Source organism: Zeus faber (genome assembly GCF_960531495.2).
Source record: "Zeus faber genome assembly, chromosome: 6".
In the NCBI taxonomy this organism is placed as follows: Eukaryota; Metazoa; Chordata; class Actinopteri; order Zeiformes; family Zeidae; genus Zeus; species Zeus faber.
In genome coordinates this window covers 16,659,430-16,678,016 of record NC_137201.1, presented here as the reverse complement: position 1 = coordinate 16,678,016, position 18,587 = coordinate 16,659,430, and the positions used below count along the sequence as shown (strand labels likewise).

The following is an 18,587-nucleotide window of genomic DNA, read 5'->3' as shown; positions in this document are numbered from 1 at the left end:
GTTTATTTTTGTGTCAGTGCACAACATGAGACACATGATATAAATACTGTACATGTTCTTTTTTTCATGTATTTTGATTGATAAAATATTCACTCACAGATGGCAGCCAATGCATCTGGATGCGATGTCACAAGCACAGAGAAGATTGCCAATTGTATGAAAAACATGGACATAAATTCTATAGTGACTCTTTCACAGGTGAGCTTTCAAAGCAGGTCTGTACAGACTTTTTACTGACATTGTTGATTGAATAACTTATTTTAAACAATTGCTTTTGCCTTCAAGAACGGGATGCTGAAATTTCCTGTTACAATTGATGGATACTTCCTGACCAACCCTGTGGACGACATTTACCAAAGCCATAAGTTTCTCAAGATACCTTTCATGACAGGGGTCAACGATGATGAAGGGGGCTTCTTAATACCAAACGTGAGTATGACTATGAACTTGTTTATTATATTAGAGTATCACAATGATAAATTGAATCTATTTTCCTATAGAAACCTGGTTAAATATTGTAGTTCTCTATTCTAATATATATCCTTGAAGTTGGAAAAGTAATAACATGGTGTACAGCCAACCGGTCGGCAAAACAACCACGCCAGGTTGATCAGGACCCCAAAGAAAATGCTGTACATTGTCCTATTTTTTACATCGCAACTGACTAAACAAATGAATATATTGATCCAGAATATTGATTTTCAATTATTTTACAACTATGATGTCTAGTTTAAGAGCTTTTACTAAGAACAATAGTCCATAGCAGCTTAGTTAACAATGCAACAAGCTTAGGGTTCCCTCTACACACGACGACACATATTTACTGTTATTAATGTTTAATTGGACATTTCAATTAATCCTGAAATGACACCTGTTGGGATGTTACATTATGGATTGTGATATATATTTATTTTATTTACCTGTGCTGTCAGCATGCTGGGCATACAAGTTCAAGTCATATACATGGTGTCCTACATATATACAGTGAAATGTCATGACACCCAGTGATTACGCACAATGAGCTCTATAAGCTCTAAAAATTATAATACGCAAAGACATATATGATATTGTCCTTGCAATAATAACTCTTCAAGCTTTAATAAACCAAACCAATAAAACAATGCTCCTCATCTTTATCTTTCTTAGTTTTTCTCTCCTCCTAACTGGACGGAGGGAATGGAGCGAGAATTCGTCCGGAGCACCCTTGCCGTGTTCTTTCCTGGGGTAAGAAAAACACTGCAACTCACTCATTTACTTCTGTTTTTTCTGGCATAAGAACTTAATTTGATTTTTTTTTTTTCTCAAGTCCAAAGATCAATTGGAAGCAGAGCTGTTGATAGAGGAATATATCGGAACTTCCAAAGATCCTATAAAGGTTAGGGAGGGGTTCACTGAGATACTTGGAGACCTGATGTTCAGTGTTCCACTTATTAAGACTGCAAATGCCCACAGAGGTAATTCATCCTGTAAACCTCTATTTTGTCATTACAACATTTTTTCTCCTCTGCACAACCCTGAGACACACTATACTGTATATGTAATTTTTCTTCTAATAGATGCAGGCGCTCCTCTATATCTGTATGAATACCAGCACGCTCCAAAATCACTGCAGGAGAGAAGGCCAAGTTTTGTTAAGTCTGACCATGGAGATGAAATATTTATAGTGTTTGGATTTTGCTTCACCACTGCAAGTGTTAAATTAGCAAGTAGGTACACCCTTTTTTATGACTTTATCTTCATGGAATATGCTGTATGAAAAATGCACCTTGCCACAATTCTGCAGAAGTAGCTTCATCAAACAAAATACTGTTTTAGTTGCATGTCCAGAAGAAGAGCAGCAGCTAAGCAAAATCATGATGAGCTATTGGGCAAACTTTGCCCGTACAGGGTAAGAAATTGACTTTAATGACTGTTCATACTTCACAAGGAAAAGTGGTGAAGCTTTCATTTGTATTTAAAAAATAAAAATTGTACATGCAGGTCACCTAATGGGGCTGGCCTGGTGCAGTGGCCACAGTATGGAGCAGAAGGTGACTACTTGTCCATTGGGATGGAACAGGAGCCTCGTCTTCACATGAAAAAGGATCCTTTCACATTCATGACTCAAACGCTCCCAGAGAAGATCCGTTTGGCTAGGAAGATGATGGAGCACGGTGAGCTGGAGGGTTGTTTCTTTTGAAACAATTAATAATCGACCACTTGGTGTTATCTATAACAAAAATGCTGAACTATCTCTAATCAAATTCAATATCAATGATCAATTCTCAAATGATTTGGCCAAAATTATAAGAAATTATACACCAAAATGGCGGGTATTAAGGAGGCTTCCCTCAACTGTCTTGTCTGACAAAATATTTTTTAATACTATTCTTTATCAATTAACGATTTTGTGACCAACATGCAGTAAAACACCTGATCTGATGTTAAATCCCTTTTGCTGACGATAACGGAGCCTAACACCGAAGCCCATTGTTTTGTTTCCAGAATGCTCAACAGTGAGTTGTGGCATCCCCGAATCACCCCTTTCCATATCCACGCCTGGCACCCTCAGCCAACCACTATTCCATGTGTACATTCGCAGGGATAATCTTTACTTATTGTGACCGGCACTGCACAGACATGCCTAGCGGCTATCCTCCATCCCTAATGACCTAAATACAGCCACCAATACCGTAAGGTCCTTCATGGTGTCTAATTCAAATGGCACCATTCACTGCCGCTGGATCCATACAGGTATCCTCAGTGGCTAACAATAGGATATCAACTTGAAAGAAATAATAAGTACATCAAACTTAAATATAGTAATCAATTCCTAGGTAGTGAACTCGCAAATGGTTTTAAGAATTTCCAGACAACCTCAGTAAAAGTGGAACTGATTTCTACTTTTTCAAGACTTTCAGCTTGCCGGTGTGATCATTTGTTGGACGCCAGCAGAGCAATTTTACATGCAAAGAACTTCTCTCAATGCCCCGCCCTTTAAGAGCTGGTATACCCATGAATGAAACAATGCTTTGAGCAAAAGGAAACATTACAAGAGAAGCAAACAGAAGCAAACATTTTTTACGTTCATAGGAGGCTGTTTGCAACCCTGCAGAGAAAACTATTGACCAGTTTACAGACCTCCCCCCATGTCTGCAATTGGTAATGTTTGTTGTGTCACAGGAGAACAGTCAATCGTTTTGAGGTCAATAACCCAGCTATATTGCCTTCCTTCCCTTCCTTGTCTCAAGCCTCTTTTTTTGATCCTGTTTTTAAAGGACCTGTAGTCCAGACACAGCTTGGGAGTCTGAGAGGCCAATATGTGAGACCAAAGGGGAAGGAAGCAGTCCATGCCTTCTTGGGTGTACCCTTTGCCAGGCCACCTGTAGGCCCTCTTCGACTGGCCCGGCCCCAACCTACGGAAGGATGGGAAGGAGTGAGGGATGCCACCAAGCAGCCACTCATGTATGCCATTCAAAGAATTCAGGATTTATGTCACTGTTCAATTCCTTATTTGTCCCTTTGTCACATTTCTGATTTTTACTCACTGGCTATCGCTTGAAAACTGCAATCAAGATTCAAAATTCAAGAGGTTTATTCGTCACATACATATACATACTTTCATACATACCGTATATGCAGTGAAATGTAATGCAACACATGCGGTGATAACACACAATATGACCTCGGAAAATTTCTTTCTACTAGACCAACTAACTGACTGCTAAAACGTAATACACTTAGTCGAATACTTATAGAATAAAATAAAAATATATAAAATAAAATAAAATAAAATGGAATAGATAAGGGGAATAGGCTTATGTGTATGGGATAGGCAATTATGTATATACAGATATGTGCATTAAAGTGGCATGTGAATAAAGTGAGGTAGTGTTTGGGATAATACAGCACAGTATACAACAGTACGGCGCAGCAATACGGCATCACGAACAACTCTGAACAGTGACACAGTATGGGGTACAGTATGCTACATACAGTACCGAAGGTAGTGGAGCCTATGTGTGTTGCTCAGTGAGGACCCCTGGTGAGGTCAGCATTGACAGTTCTATGAAGTAGATCTTCATATATATATATATATATATATATATATATATATATATATATATATATATATATATATATATATATATATATATATATATATATATATATGAAGATCTATTCTACAGTGGTTTATAGTCCTCTTGGGCGCAGGAGGAATAGCGTTCCGCTCTTGGGCTACTCATGAGCCCCAGCGCCGATCCCCTCTGTAAGACAGACAAAACGTTAAGAAAACTCCCTGCCTCGAATTGGCCGCTGATTGGGCCAATTCGAGGTAGCTTGGTGGCCGTGGGAAACAGGAACCGTGCTGTCGTCCGCAGTCGGTGCTTGACCACGCCCCTTTTTCCGCCACACTGTGATTCTGAGATAATCACCCTTAAAGTTTTACCCACACTTGGCTTCATTCAGCCAGCTCCCAGAATGCAAATGGGGTTGCCGGACAAACAAAGCCTCATGGCAAATTACATACTGCTGAATGGGCCAATCATGAACAGCGTTGAACAGCGTCAACAACACCAACCTCAACGGACTTCATCACGTCATCAACTTCTTCCGTTGTAACGACAATGGGCATATTGTTGGTCTCCTCCGGTGGTTCTTGAAAATATTCCGTTTCATCGTCACATTCAGGTTGAAATCCGCTGTTTGAAATGTTCTCCAAGTCATCCAAATCATCGCGGAAAATGAAGTCCAGTACGTGCTGCTTACACTGACTTGGATCTATCGCACTGGTCAGATTAAGGTCCGCAATATGATTTAGATCTTCCTCCACCCGCTTCTCCACATCCATAACAACACAGACAAATGAAAATTTCACAGACTAGTGAAACCAGATCCTTGTCTTGTTTACGGACATGATATCAGTGACGTCAGCAATTCTTACTCGATGATACACGTGGGTACACGCCCCCTCCACAACGATGTCTCCGTGTGTGTGTAAAAATAGTACAATTTAAGCGTCTCGGTAAGTGAACTGTGTTTCCCCATGTAATCTAATGGGAGTATTTAACTCCACGGTTTAACATTTTTCTACTATTTTAGAAATGCGCAAGATGGCGGCTTTTGCTGCGGTGGGTCACAAAAACTGTGTTGAACTTTGATAAACAGCATGGAACAGATATTTTTTAATATTCAATAAAATACAGATTAATTGCACTTGTTTGGTTGTATTTCAAATGTTTTTTTTACCCTGTATCTCCAAGGTGGTCCTTTGATTTTTATTTATTTTTTTCTTCACCAGGTGTATTCAACATAGACAGTTTTCCATCGATTTGGTAGAGCTGCTGGGCATTCCTTTAGAAATCCCTGAAATTTCAGAAGATTGCCTTTACCTCAACATTTATACTCCTGCAGAAGCGACCCAAGATACCAAGCTCCCAGTAATTGCATTTGTTTTTTTGCAGATTTCTTCATCCTGATCTTTTACTGCTCTGTAATTAAAAAGTATATTTGTAATTTTAGCATTTTGCTAAAATGTTGGGCCTGCTTAACGGTTTGGTCTGAAAACCTTCTTTATGAAGTAATTGTTATTGTTTTATGTGTCATTAGGTCATGGTCTGGATACATGGTGGAGGACTATCAATGGGCTCAGCATCAATGTTTGATGGTTCTGCACTGGCTGCTTACCAGGATGTAGTTGTGGTTTTGATCCAGTACCGCTTGGGGCTATTAGGGTTTCTCAGGTAAAAAATGAATCACAAAATGCAATTACAATGAACACATGGTGACTTATTTTGTAGTTTTGAGATACGCTTGTGTTACATGTACGTCATGCCTACATCTGGCTTGTTCTAAACTACCAGTAGTTTCTTCTCCACAGCACTGGAGATGCACACATTTCAGGAAACCTAGGCCTGCTTGACCAGGTGGAAGCCCTGCAGTGGGTCCAGAAGCACATCCACAACTTTGGAGGAGATCCAGGCTTAGTCACTATATTTGGGGAATCTGCTGGTGGAGTGAGCGTGTCCCTCCTGGTTAGAATCAATCCACACACCAGCTTTTACCAAACTCAGATACAAATTGAATAACGGATGTTTGAGAGAACATAAACATTTACCATAAATCAGCTTGAGGTCAGTTTACTCCGTGTAATGTTCTATATCTTGACAGTCTGTTCTTTCACCCTCTAGCTTCTTTCACCTTTGTCTGATGGACTATTTCAACGAGCAATCGCTCAGAGCGGCACTGCAGCAATGGATCCACTCCTGACAAATCAACCTCTTCTTATGGCTCAGGTTAATACTGTAATCTATTTAGATGTTTATTTTTGTGTCAGTGCACAACATGAGACACATGATATAAATACTGTACATGTTCTTTTTTTCATGTATTTTGATTGATAAAATATTCACTCACAGATGGCAGCCAATGCATCTGGATGCGATGTCACAAGCACAGAGAAGATTGCCAATTGTATGAAACACATGGACATAAATTCTATAGTGACTCTTTCACAGGTGAGCTTTCAAAGCAGGTCTGTACAGACTTTTTACTGACAATGTTGATTGAATAACTTATTTTAAACAATTGCTTTTGCCTTCAAGAACGTGATGCTGAGATTTCCTGTTACAATTGATGGATACTTCCTGACCAACCCTGTGGACGACATTTACCAAAGCCATAAATTTCTCAAGATACCTTTCATGACAGGGGTCAACAATGATGAAGGGGGCTTCTTAATACCAAACGTGAGTATGACGATGAACTTGTTTATTATATTAGAGTATCGCAATGATCTATTTTCCTATAGAAACCTGGTTAAATATTGTAGTTCTCTATTCTTATATATATCGTTGAAGTTGGAAAAGTAATAACATGGTGTACAGCCAGCCGGTCGGCAAAACAACCACGCCAGGTTGATCAGGACCCCAAAGAAAATGCTGTACATTGTCCTATTTTTTACATCGCAACTGACTAAACAAATGAATATATTGATCCAGAATATTGATTTTCAATTATTTTACAACTATGATATCTAGTTTAAGAGCTTTTACTAAGAACAATAGTCCATAGCAGCCTAGTTAACAATGCAACAAGCTTAGGGTTCCCTCTACACACGACGACACATATTTACTGTTATTAATGTTTAATTGGACATTTCTATAATCCTGAAATGACACATGTTGGGATGTTACATTAGGGATTGTGATATAAATTTATTTTATTTTACCTGTGCTGTCAGCATGCTGGGCATACAAGTTCAAGTCATATACATGGTGTCATACATACATACAGTGAAACGTCATGACACCCAGTGATTACGCACAATGAGCTCTATAAGCTCTAAAAATAGAAAAAATGCTAAAATGTGTGTAATCAACATGAGGTGCTTGCACAGGTGGCTGCAAGGCAGTGCCTCAATCGCGATTCTGGGTTCTATAATCATATAATACAATTAATTGTCTGTGTTGTATTAAATATACATTTAAATCCTCCTAAATGAAACTTACCCTAACTTACCTCCTGTAATTACCACAGAGTATTTGTGCTATTGCATCAGGGACAGTTAGTCTGCAACTTCTCAACCTGCAATGCAACTCTTTATTAATTCTTTTATCATCAAGAACTGCTGCAATAACTCTGTCCTGTGGACGACTTGTAGGATGACAAGAGCACATATTTTTTTTACACAGAACCACCACCAATCCCCTTCTTTCATATATAGACATTGACGTAAACAGAGTTAATTAAGTCCAGGAAAACTTGAACACCAATTAGTTATGTGGCCTCTTCCTGTCATAGCTATGGCCGTAAATGAGGAAGGAAAGGAGAGGGATATAATCAGGAGGGTATTTGGGGGTCTGTTCAAAGCAGGTGCTGGTGGTGTGTGTGTGCCTGTGAAGAGGCCGCGTGTGTGTGTGTGTGCGTGCGTGATGTGTCCACTGGTGAGTGTACGGGACTTGTCCCAATTAGTTCTGGTGTATGAGGCCAGAATTATATCATAGCAAAGGAAAAGGCCCCGAAGCCGCCGCTGAGTCCCGCAGCTGTATAGACACTGCCCCGAGCACCCCGCCCTGCAGCCACAGAAGACCCCCCAGCCACTACTAACGAGTGTTACAGTAGTTAGAGCAACTGTAGGAGGAGGGATACAAGGGATGTTGACCAATCAGAATCAAGTATCAAGTATTCCACAGAGCCATGTAATAATATATTAATATTAATTATAATACACAAAGACATATATGATATTGTCCTTGCGATAATAACTCTTCAACCTTTAATAAACCAAACCAATAAAACAATGCTCCTCATCTTTATCTTTCTTAGTTTTTCTCTCCTCCTAACTGGACGGAGGGAATGGAGCGAGAATTCGTCCGGAGCACCCTTGCCATGTTCTTTCCTGGGGTAAGAAAAACACTGCAACTCACTCATTTACTTGTTTTTTCTGGCATAAGAACTTCATTTGATTTTTTTTTTCTCAAGTCCAAAGATCAATTGGAAGCAGAGCTGTGGATAGAGGAATATATCGGAACTTCCAAAGATCCTATAAAGGTTAGGGAGGGGTTCACTGCGATACTTGGAGACCTGATGTTCAATGTTCCACTTATTAAGACTGCAAATGCCCACAGAGGTAATTCATCCTGTAAACCTCTAAATTTGTCATTACAACATTTTTTCTCCCACACAGCACTGAGACACACTATACTGTATATGTAATTTGTCTTCTAATAGATGCAGGTGCTCCTCTATATCTGTATGAATACCAGCACGCTCCAAAATCACTGCAGGAGAGAAGGCCAAGTTTTGTTAAGTCTGACCATGTAGATGAAATATTTATAGTGTTTGGATTTTGCTTCACCACTGCAAGTGTTAAATTAGCAAGTAGGTACACCCTTTTTTATGACTTTATCTTCATGGAATATGCTGTATGAAAAATGCACCTTGCCACAATTCTGCAGAAGTAGCTTCATCAAACAAAATACTGTTTTAGTTGCATGTCCAGAAGAAGAGCAGCAGCTAAGCAAAATCATGATGAGCTATTGGGCAAACTTTGCCCGTACAGGGTAAGAAATTGACTTTAATGACTGTTCATACTTCACAAGGAAAAGTGGTGAAGCTTTCATTTGTATTTAAAAAATAAAAATTGTACATGCAGGTCACCTAATGGGGCTGGCCTGGTGCAGTGGCCACAGTATGGAGCAGAAGGTGACTACTTGTCCATTGGGATGGAACAGGAGCCTCGTCTCCACATGAAAAAGGATCCTTTCACATTCATGACTCAAACACTCCCAGAGAAGATCCGTTTGGCTAGGAAGATGATGGAGCACGGTGAGCTGTAGGGTTGTTTCTTTTGAAACAATTAAAAATCAATCACTATATATTATTGATAACAAAAATGCTGGGTTAATCTCTAATCAAATTCAATATCAATGATCAATTCTCAAATGATTTGGCCAAAATTATAAGAAATTATACACCAAAATGGCGGGTATTAAGGAGGCTTCCCTCAACTGTCTTGTCTGACAAAATATTTTTTAATACTATTCTTTATCAATTAACGATTTTGTGACCAACATGCAGTAAAACACCTGATCTGATGTTAAATCCCTTTTGCTGACGATAACGGAGCTTAACACCGAAGCCCATTGTTTTGTTTCCAGAATGCTCAACAGTGAGTTGTGGCATCCCCGAATCACCCCTTTCCATATCCACGCCTGGCACCCTCAGCCAACCACTATTCCATGTGTACATTCGCAGGGATAATCTTTACTTATTGTGACCGGCACTGCACAGACATGCCTAGCGGCTATCCTCCATCCCTAATGACCTAAATACAGCCACCAATACCGTAAGGTCCTTCATGGTGTCTAATTCAAATGGCACCATTCACTGCCGCTGGATCCATACAGGTATCCTCAGTGGCTAACAATAGGATATCAACTTGAAAGAAATAATAAGTACATCAAACTTAAATATAGTAATCAATTCCTAGGTAGTGAACTCGCAAATGGTTTTAAGAATTTCCAGACAACCTCAGTAAAAGTGGAACTGATTTCTACTTTTTCAAGACTTTCAGCTTGCCGGTGTGATCATTTGTTGGACGCCAGCAGAGCAATTTTACATGCAAAGAACTTCTCTCAATGCCCCGCCCTTTAAGAGCTGGTATACCCATGAATGAAACAATGCTTTGAGCAAAAGGAAACATTACAAGAGAAGCAAACAGAAGCAAACATTTTTTACGTTCATAGGAGGCTGTTTGCAACCCTGCAGAGAAAACTATTGACCAGTTTACAGACCTCCCCCCATGTCTGCAATTGGTAATGTTCGTTGTGTCACAGGAGAACAGTCAATCGTTTTGAGGTCAATAACCCAGCTATATTGCCTTCCTTCCCTTCCTTGTCTCAAGCCTCTTTTTTTGATCCTGTTTTTAAAGGACCTGTAGTCCAGACACAGCTTGGGAGTCTGAGAGGCCAATATGTGAGAACAAAGGGGAAGGAAGCAGTCCATGCCTTCTTGGGTGTACCCTTTGCCAGGCCACCTGTAGGCCCTCTTCGACTGGCCCGGCCCCAACCTGCGGAAGGATGGGAAGGAGTGAGGGATGCCACCAAGCAGCCACTCATGTATGCCATTCAAAGAATTCAGGATTTATGTCACTGTTCAATTCCTTATTTGTCCCTTTGTCACATTTCTGATTTTTACTCACTGGCTATCGCTTGAAAACTGCAATCAAGATTCAAGATTCAAGAGGTTTATTCGTCACATACATATACATACTTTCATACATACCGTATATGCAGTGAAATGTATTGCAACACATGCGGTGATAACACACAATATGACCTCGGAAAATTTCTTTGTACTAGACCAACTAACTGACTGCTAAAACGTAATACACTTAGTCGAATACTCATAGAATAAAATAAAAATATATAAAATAAAATAAAATAAAATGGAATAGATAAGGGGAATAGGCTTATGTGTATGGGATAGGCAATTATGTATATACAGATATGTGCATTAAAGTGGCATGTGAATATAGTGAGGTAGTGTTTGGGATAATACAGCACAGTATACAACAGTATGGCGCAGCAATACGGCATCACGAACAACTCTGAACAGTGACACAGTATGGGGTACAGTATGCTACATACAGTACCGAAGGTAGTGGAGCCTATGTGTGTTGCTCAGTGAGGACCCCTGGTGAGGTCAGCATTGATAGTTCTTATGGCTTGCGGGAAAAAACTCCATCTCAGTCTCTGTTCTCACTGTGTGACTGCGGAGGCGCTTGCCTGACCGCAGCAGCTGGAACAGTCTGTTGTTGGGGTGATGAGTATCCTTCATGATCCTGCGGGCTCTGCTACTACACCTCCTGGTGTATAACTCCTGCAAGGGGGGGAGGGTAGTTTCAGTGGTACGTTCAGCTGAATGCACCACCCTCTGCAGGGTCCGCCTGTCCTGAGCAGTACAGTTCCCAAACCAGGCAGTGATGTTGCCTGTCAGGATGCTCTCCACTGCTCCAGAGTAGAAGGACTTGATGATCCTCACCGAGACTCGGAATTGTTGGGGTGTACATGGGGCAATTGGACATATTGAATCATTAAATGTGACCCACCACATACGTTAGGGTCATTTGGCGGCTTTCGACTTTTTTTTGCATCATTTGAAAGTTGAGAATCAGAGCTTCAAAACAAGGTGTCACTTTTTCGAATCAAGCAAATGTTTTTAGAGTAATGACTTGTTGATGAAAAGGGTGTTGCAAACTGTGTGTGGGGGTTTCTTCCCACAGTTAAGGGTTCAGGGAGGGAGACGAGTATTTTTGGCCGTGGTACGCCAACATGGCTTGAGTTTTATTGTCCATTTCAGTCTGGCACGCAGTCCACAATTATAAATATATACACTACTCACAAAAAGTTAGGGATATTTGGCTTTAGGGTGAAATTTATGGAAAATGTAAAAAGTTCACGCTACAGTGATATTATATCATGAAAGTAGGGCATTTAAGTAGAAGCATGCAATGCATCAATTACAGCTTGACAACGACGTCTCATGCTGTTCACAAGTGGACTTATTGTCTGCTGAGGCCTGGCACCCCACTCTTCTTGAAGGGCGGCCCTCAGGTCATTGAGGTTCTGGGGTACAGAATGACAAGCCTCTACACGGCAACTCGGCTGATCCTATAGGTTTTCTATGGGATTCAGGTCTGGAGAAAGTGCAGGCGACTCCATTTGAGGTGCCCCAGTCTCTAGCAGCTGTTCCCTAATGATGCGACCTCGATGAGCTGGAGCATTGTCGTCCATGAAGATGAAATGAGGCCTGTGTTGTTCATGCAGTGGCACAATGACTGGATTAATGATGTTATTCAGGTAGTATGGGCTTGTCACTGTACCATTCACAAAGTGTAGGGCAGTTCTGAATTGACTAGACACACCTGCCCACACTGTAACACCACCACCACCAAAGGCTCGTCTGGTGACAACAGTGGCTGATGCATAGCGCCCTCCTTGACGTCTCCAACATCGTTGGCGGCCATCATTTCTGCTCAACGTGAATCGACTTTCATCAGAGAACAGCACTGAGGCCACTGGTCCCTCGTCCAGCGTCAATGCTCCCTGGCCCATGCAAGACGATGATGGCTGTGCCTGGTGGTGTGGTCAGGTACCCTTGTAGGTCGTCTAGCACGCAGATCACGCTGATGGAAACGGTTTCGAATGGTCTGATGTGTCACTTGGGTGCCCCTCACCTCCCTTAAATGTGCCTGGAGTTGAGTGGCATTCATCATCCGGTTCCGCAGGGCACTGTTCACAATGAAGTGCTCATCAGTGTGGGATGTGGCCAAAGGACGTCCACTTCTATGCCTTTCTGTGACTCTTCCAGTCTCTCTGTATCTCTGCTGCAACCTGCTGATGACACTCTGTGATACTCTAAGCTCAGTGGCCACTTCGCTCTAAGAACATCCTGTTTGAAGGCTCACAATGGCGAGGTACTGTTGATCAGTTGTTAGGTGTCGTCTTGGTCTCAATGATGTCAAAATGTGAACAGCGTGATGAAGAAGAATGTTTAAATACCAATTCTAATTGAACCAGGAAATGTATTGGTCGATTCATGGATCAAACACCTGTTGTGAATTTTGCCGTTCATCTCCTTGTTAGAGAACAGCAAGTTGTAAAAAAGTACTCAAACATTGAACAGTTGGACATGTGCATTCAAAAGTTTAGAGAAGGTCAAATTAAGTTCACCTGTAAAGGTTATAGTGCATTTTAGGTTCATCCTGAAATTTCACCCGAAAACCGAATATCCCTGACTTTTTGTGAGTAGTGTATATACAGTTTTTATATATATATATATATATATATATATATATGAAGATCTATTCTACAGTGGTTTATAGTCCTCTTGGGCGCAGGAGGAATAGCGTTCCGCTCTTGGGCTACTCATGAGCCCCAGCGCCGATCCCCTCTGTAAGACAGACAAAACGTTAAGAAAACTCCCTGCCTCGAATTGGGCGCTGATTGGGCCAATTCGAGGTAGCTTGGTGGCCGTGGGAAACAGGAACCGTGCTGTCGTCCCCAGCCGGTGCTTGACCACGCCCCTTTTTCCGCCACACTGTGATTCTGAGATAATCACCCTTAAAGTTTTACCCACACTTGGCTTCATTCAGCCAGCTCCCAGAATGCAAATGGGGTTGCCGGACAAACAAAGCCTCATGGCAAATTACATACTGCTGAATGGGCCAATCATGAACAGCGTTGAACAGCGTCAACAACACCAACCTCAACGGACTTCATCACGTCATCAACTTCTTCCGTTGTAACGACAATGGGCATATTGTTGGTCTCCTCCGGTGGTTCTTGAAAATATTCCGTTTCATCGTCACATTCAGGTTGAAATCCGCTGTTTGAAATGTTCTCCAAGTCATCCAAATCATCGCGGAAAATGAAGTCCAGTACGTGCTGCTTACACTGACTTGGATCTATCGCACTGGTCAGATTAAGGTCCGCAATATGATTTAGATCTTCCTCCACCCGCTTCTCCACATCCATAACAACACAGACAAATGAAAATTTCACAGACTAGTGAAACCAGATCCTTGTCTTGTTTACGGACGTGATATCAGTGACGTCAGCAATTCTTACTCGATGATACACGTGGGTACACGCCCCCTCCACAACGATGTCTCCGTGTGTGTGTAAAAATAGTACAATTTAAAGGTTGAACTCTATCAAAACGGTTTCACATTGTGACTTCACATCACATGGAATATGGATGAATGATCTTAACCTGGACTGTCGCTTTAAAGGAAACGATCGATCGGCGTTGTTCAGTGCTATTCAGCGTCTCGGTAAGTGAACTGTGTTTCCCCATGTAATCTAATGGGAGTATTTAACTCCACGGTTTAACATTTTTCTACTATTTTAGAAATGCGCAAGATGGCGGCTTTTGCTGCGGTGGGTCACAAAAACTGTGTTGAACTTTGATAAACAGCATGGAACAGATATTTTTTAATATTCAATAAAATACAGATTAATTGCACTTGTTTGGTAGTATTTCAAATGTTTTTTTTACCCTGTATCTCCAAGGTGGTCCTTTGATTTATTTATTTATTTTTTTCTTCACCAGGTGTATTCAACATAGACAGTTTTCCATCGATTTGGTAGAGCTGCTGGGCATTCCTGTAGAAATCCCTGAAATTTCAGAAGATTGCCTTTACCTCAACATTTATACTCCTGCAGAAGCGACCCAAGATACCAAGCTCCCAGTAATTGCATTTGTTTTTTTGCAGATTTCTTCATCCTGATCTTTTACTGCTCTGTAATTAAAAAAGTATATTTGTAATTTTAGCATTTTGCTAAAATGTTGGGCCTGCTTAACGGTTTGGTCTGAAAACCTTCTTTATGAAGTAATTGTTATTGTTTTATGTGTCATGAGGTCATGGTCTGGATACATGGTGGAGGACTATCAATGGGCTCAGCATCAATGTTTGATGGTTCTGCACTGGCTGCTTACCAGGATGTAGTTGTGGTTGTGATCCAGTACCGCTTGGGCCTATTAGGGTTTCTCAGGTAAAAAATGAATCACAAAATGCAATTACAATGAACACATGGTGACTTATTTTGTAGTTTTGAGATACGCTTGTGTTACATGTACGTCATGCCTACATCTGGCTTGTTCTAAACTATCAGTAGTTTCTTCTCCACAGCACTGGAGATGCACACATTTCAGGAAACCTAGGCCTGCTTGACCAGGTGGAAGCCCTGCAGTGGGTCCAGAAGCACATCCACAACTTTGGAGGAGATCCAGGCTTAGTCACTATATTTGGGGAATCTGCTGGTGGAGTGAGCGTGTCCCTCCTGGTTAGAATCAATCCACACACCAGCTTTTACCAAACTCAGATACAAATTGAATAACGGATGTTTGAGAGAACATAAACATTTACCATAAATCAGCTTGAGGTCAGTTTACTCCGTGTAATGTTCTATATCTTGACAGTCTGTTCTTTCACCCTCTAGCTTCTTTCACCTTTGTCTGATGGACTATTTCAACGAGCAATCGCTCAGAGCGGCACTGCAGCAATGGATCAACTCCTGACAAATCAACCTCTGCTTATGGCTCAGGTTAATACTGTAATCTATTTAGATGTTTATTTTTGTGTCAGTGCACAACATGAGACACATGATATAAATACTGTACATGTTCTTTTTTTCATGTATTTTGATTGATAAAATATTCACTCACAGATGGCAGCCAATGCATCTGGATGCGATGTCACAAGCACAGAGAAGATTGCCAATTGTATGAAACACATGGACATAAATTCTATAGTGACTCTTTCACAGGTGAGCTTTCAAAGCAGGTCTGTACAGACTTTTTACTGACAATGTTGATTGAATAACTTATTTTAAACAATTGCTTTTGCCTTCCAGAACGTGATGCTGAGATTTCCTGTTACAATTGATGGATACTTCCTGACCAACCCTGTGGACGACATTTACCAAAGCCATAAATTTCTCAAGACACCTTTCATGACAGGGGTCAACAATGATGAAGGGGGCTTCTTAATACCAAACGTGAGTATGACGATGAACTTGTTTATTATATTAGAGTATCGCAATGATCTATTTTCCTATAGAAACCTGGTTAAATATTGTAGTTCTCTATTCTTATATATATCGTTGAAGTTGGAAAAGTAATAACATGGTGTACAGCCAGCCGGTCGGCAAAACAACCACGCCAGGTTGATCAGGACCCCAAAGAAAATGCTGTACATTGTCCTATTTTTTACATCGCAACTGACTAAACAAATGAATATATTGATCCAGAATATTGATTTTCAATTATTTTACAACTATGATGTCTAGTTTAAGAGCTTTTACTAAGAACAATAGTCCATAGCAGCCTAGTTAACACTGCAACAAGCTTAGGGTTCCCTCTACACACGACGACACATATTTACTGTTATTAATGTTTAATTGGACATTTCTATAATCCTGAAATGACACATGTTGGGATGTTACATTAGGGATTGTGATATAAATTTATTTTATTTTACCTGTGCTGTCAGCATGCTGGGCATACAAGTTCAAGTCATATACATGGTGTCATACATATATACAGTGAAATGTCATGACACCCAGTGATTACGCACAATGAGCTCTATAAGCTCTAAAAATAGAAAAAATGCTAAAATGTGTGTAATCAACATGAGGTGCTTGCACAGGTGGCTGCAAGGCAGTGCCTCAATCGCGATTCTGGGTTCTATAATCATATAATACAATTAATTGTCTGTGTTGTATTAAATATACATTTAAATCCTCCTAAATGAAACTTACCCTAACTTACCTCCTGTAATTACCACAGAGTATTTGTGCTATTGCATCAGGGACAGTTAGTCTGCAACTTCTCAACCTGCAATGCAACTCTTTATTAATTCTTTAATCATCAAGAACTGCTGCAATAACTCTGTCCTGTGGACGACTTGCAGGATGACAAGAGCACATATTTTTTTTACACAGAACCACCACCAATCCCCTTCTTTCAGAACGATCTTACCATGTTTTAGTCTATAAACAACAAATCATCATTATTTCTCCAAGAGGGGGAGAATCACCATGGGTGAGACAAATAAACATAGAAACAAACAACAACATGTACCTGGAAAAACATAAACATAGAAATATCAGATGATGACATATATAGACATTGACGTAAACAGAGTTAATTAAGTCCAGGAAAACTTGAACACCAATTAGTTATGTGGCCTCTTCCTGTCATAGCTATGGCCGTAAATGAGGAAGGAAAGGAGAGGGATATAATCAGGAGGGTGTTTGGGGGTCTGTTCAAAGCAGGTGCTGGTGGTGTGTGTGTGCCTGTGAAGAGGCCGCGTGTGTGTGTGTGTGTGTGTGTGTGTGTGTGCGTGCGTGATGTGTCCACTGGTGAGTGTACGGGACTTGTCCCAATTAGTTCTGGTGTATGAGGCCAGAATTATATCATAGCAAAGGAAAAGGCCCCGAAGCCGCCGCTGAGTCCCGCAGATGTATAGACACTGCCCCGAGCACCCCGCCCTGCAGCCACAGAAGACCCCCCAGCCACTACTAACGAGTGTTACAGTAGTTAGAGCAACTGTAGGAGGAGGGATACAAGGGATGTTGACCAATCAGAATCAAGTATCAAGTATTCCACAGAGCCATGTAATAATATATTAATATTAATTATAATACACAAAGACATGTATGATATTGTCTTTGCGATAATAACTCTTCAACCTTTAATAAACCAAACCAATAAAACAATGCTCCTCATCTTTATCTTTCTTAGTTTTTCTCTCCTCCTAACTGGACGGAGGGAATGGAGCGAGAATTCGTCCGGAGCACCCTTGCCGTGTTCTTTCCTGGGGTAAGAAAAACACTGCAACTCACTCATTTACTTCTGTTTTTTCTGGCATAAGAACTTCATTTGATTTTTTTTTTCTCAAGTCCAAAGATCAATTGGAAGCAGAGCTGTTGATAGAGGAATATATCGGAACTTCCAAAGATCCTATAAAGGTTAGGGAGGGGTTCACTGCGATACTTGGAGACCTGATGTTCAATGTTCCACTTATTAAGACTGCAAATGCCCACAGAGGTAATTCATCCTGTAAACCTCAAAATTTGTCATTACAACATTTTTTCTCCCACACAGCACTGAGACACACTATACTGTAATTTGTCTTCTAATAGATGCAGGCGCTCCTCTATATCTGTATGAATACCAGCACGCTCCAAAATCACTGCAGGAGAGAAGGCCAAGTTTTGTTAAGTCTGACCATGGAGATGAAATATTTATAGTGTTTGGATTTTGCTTCACCACTGCAAGTGTTAAATTAGCAAGTAGGTACACCCTTTTTTATGACTTTATCTTCATGGAATATGCTGTATGAAAAATGCACCTTGCCACAATTCTGCAGAAGTAGCTTCATCAAACAAAATACTGTTTTAGTTGCATGTCCAGAAGAAGAGCAGCAGCTAAGCAAAATCATGATGAGCTATTGGGCAAACTTTGCCCGCACAGGGTAAGAAATTGACTTTAATGACTGTTCATACTTCACAAGGAAAAGTGGTGAAGCTTTCATT

General features: G+C 40.7%; 1 protein-coding gene across 1 annotated transcript in view; it reads left to right on the top strand.

The window, feature by feature from the left end:
• The window catches only part of ces2b (carboxylesterase 2b), a 28,067-nt gene that overhangs the window by 6,363 nt on the left and 3,117 nt on the right, over window positions 1-18,587 (top strand). The window contains exons 9-38 of the mRNA XM_080002089.1: window positions 100-198; window positions 286-429; window positions 1,147-1,224; window positions 1,307-1,454; window positions 1,557-1,706; window positions 1,816-1,888; window positions 1,981-2,153; window positions 3,258-3,444; window positions 5,282-5,420; window positions 5,590-5,723; window positions 5,861-6,014; window positions 6,171-6,275; window positions 6,399-6,497; window positions 6,585-6,728; window positions 8,308-8,385; window positions 8,464-8,611; window positions 8,713-8,862; window positions 8,972-9,044; window positions 9,137-9,309; window positions 10,415-10,601; window positions 14,599-14,737; window positions 14,908-15,041; window positions 15,179-15,332; window positions 15,489-15,593; window positions 15,717-15,815; window positions 15,903-16,046; window positions 17,794-17,871; window positions 17,952-18,099; window positions 18,195-18,344; window positions 18,454-18,526. Of these exons, the coding sequence (XP_079858215.1) occupies window positions 100-198; window positions 286-429; window positions 1,147-1,224; window positions 1,307-1,454; window positions 1,557-1,706; window positions 1,816-1,888; window positions 1,981-2,153; window positions 3,258-3,444; window positions 5,282-5,420; window positions 5,590-5,723; window positions 5,861-6,014; window positions 6,171-6,275; window positions 6,399-6,497; window positions 6,585-6,728; window positions 8,308-8,385; window positions 8,464-8,611; window positions 8,713-8,862; window positions 8,972-9,044; window positions 9,137-9,309; window positions 10,415-10,601; window positions 14,599-14,737; window positions 14,908-15,041; window positions 15,179-15,332; window positions 15,489-15,593; window positions 15,717-15,815; window positions 15,903-16,046; window positions 17,794-17,871; window positions 17,952-18,099; window positions 18,195-18,344; window positions 18,454-18,526 (3,860 nt within the window). The remainder of the gene's footprint in view (window positions 1-99; window positions 199-285; window positions 430-1,146; window positions 1,225-1,306; window positions 1,455-1,556; window positions 1,707-1,815; window positions 1,889-1,980; window positions 2,154-3,257; window positions 3,445-5,281; window positions 5,421-5,589; window positions 5,724-5,860; window positions 6,015-6,170; window positions 6,276-6,398; window positions 6,498-6,584; window positions 6,729-8,307; window positions 8,386-8,463; window positions 8,612-8,712; window positions 8,863-8,971; window positions 9,045-9,136; window positions 9,310-10,414; window positions 10,602-14,598; window positions 14,738-14,907; window positions 15,042-15,178; window positions 15,333-15,488; window positions 15,594-15,716; window positions 15,816-15,902; window positions 16,047-17,793; window positions 17,872-17,951; window positions 18,100-18,194; window positions 18,345-18,453; window positions 18,527-18,587) is intronic.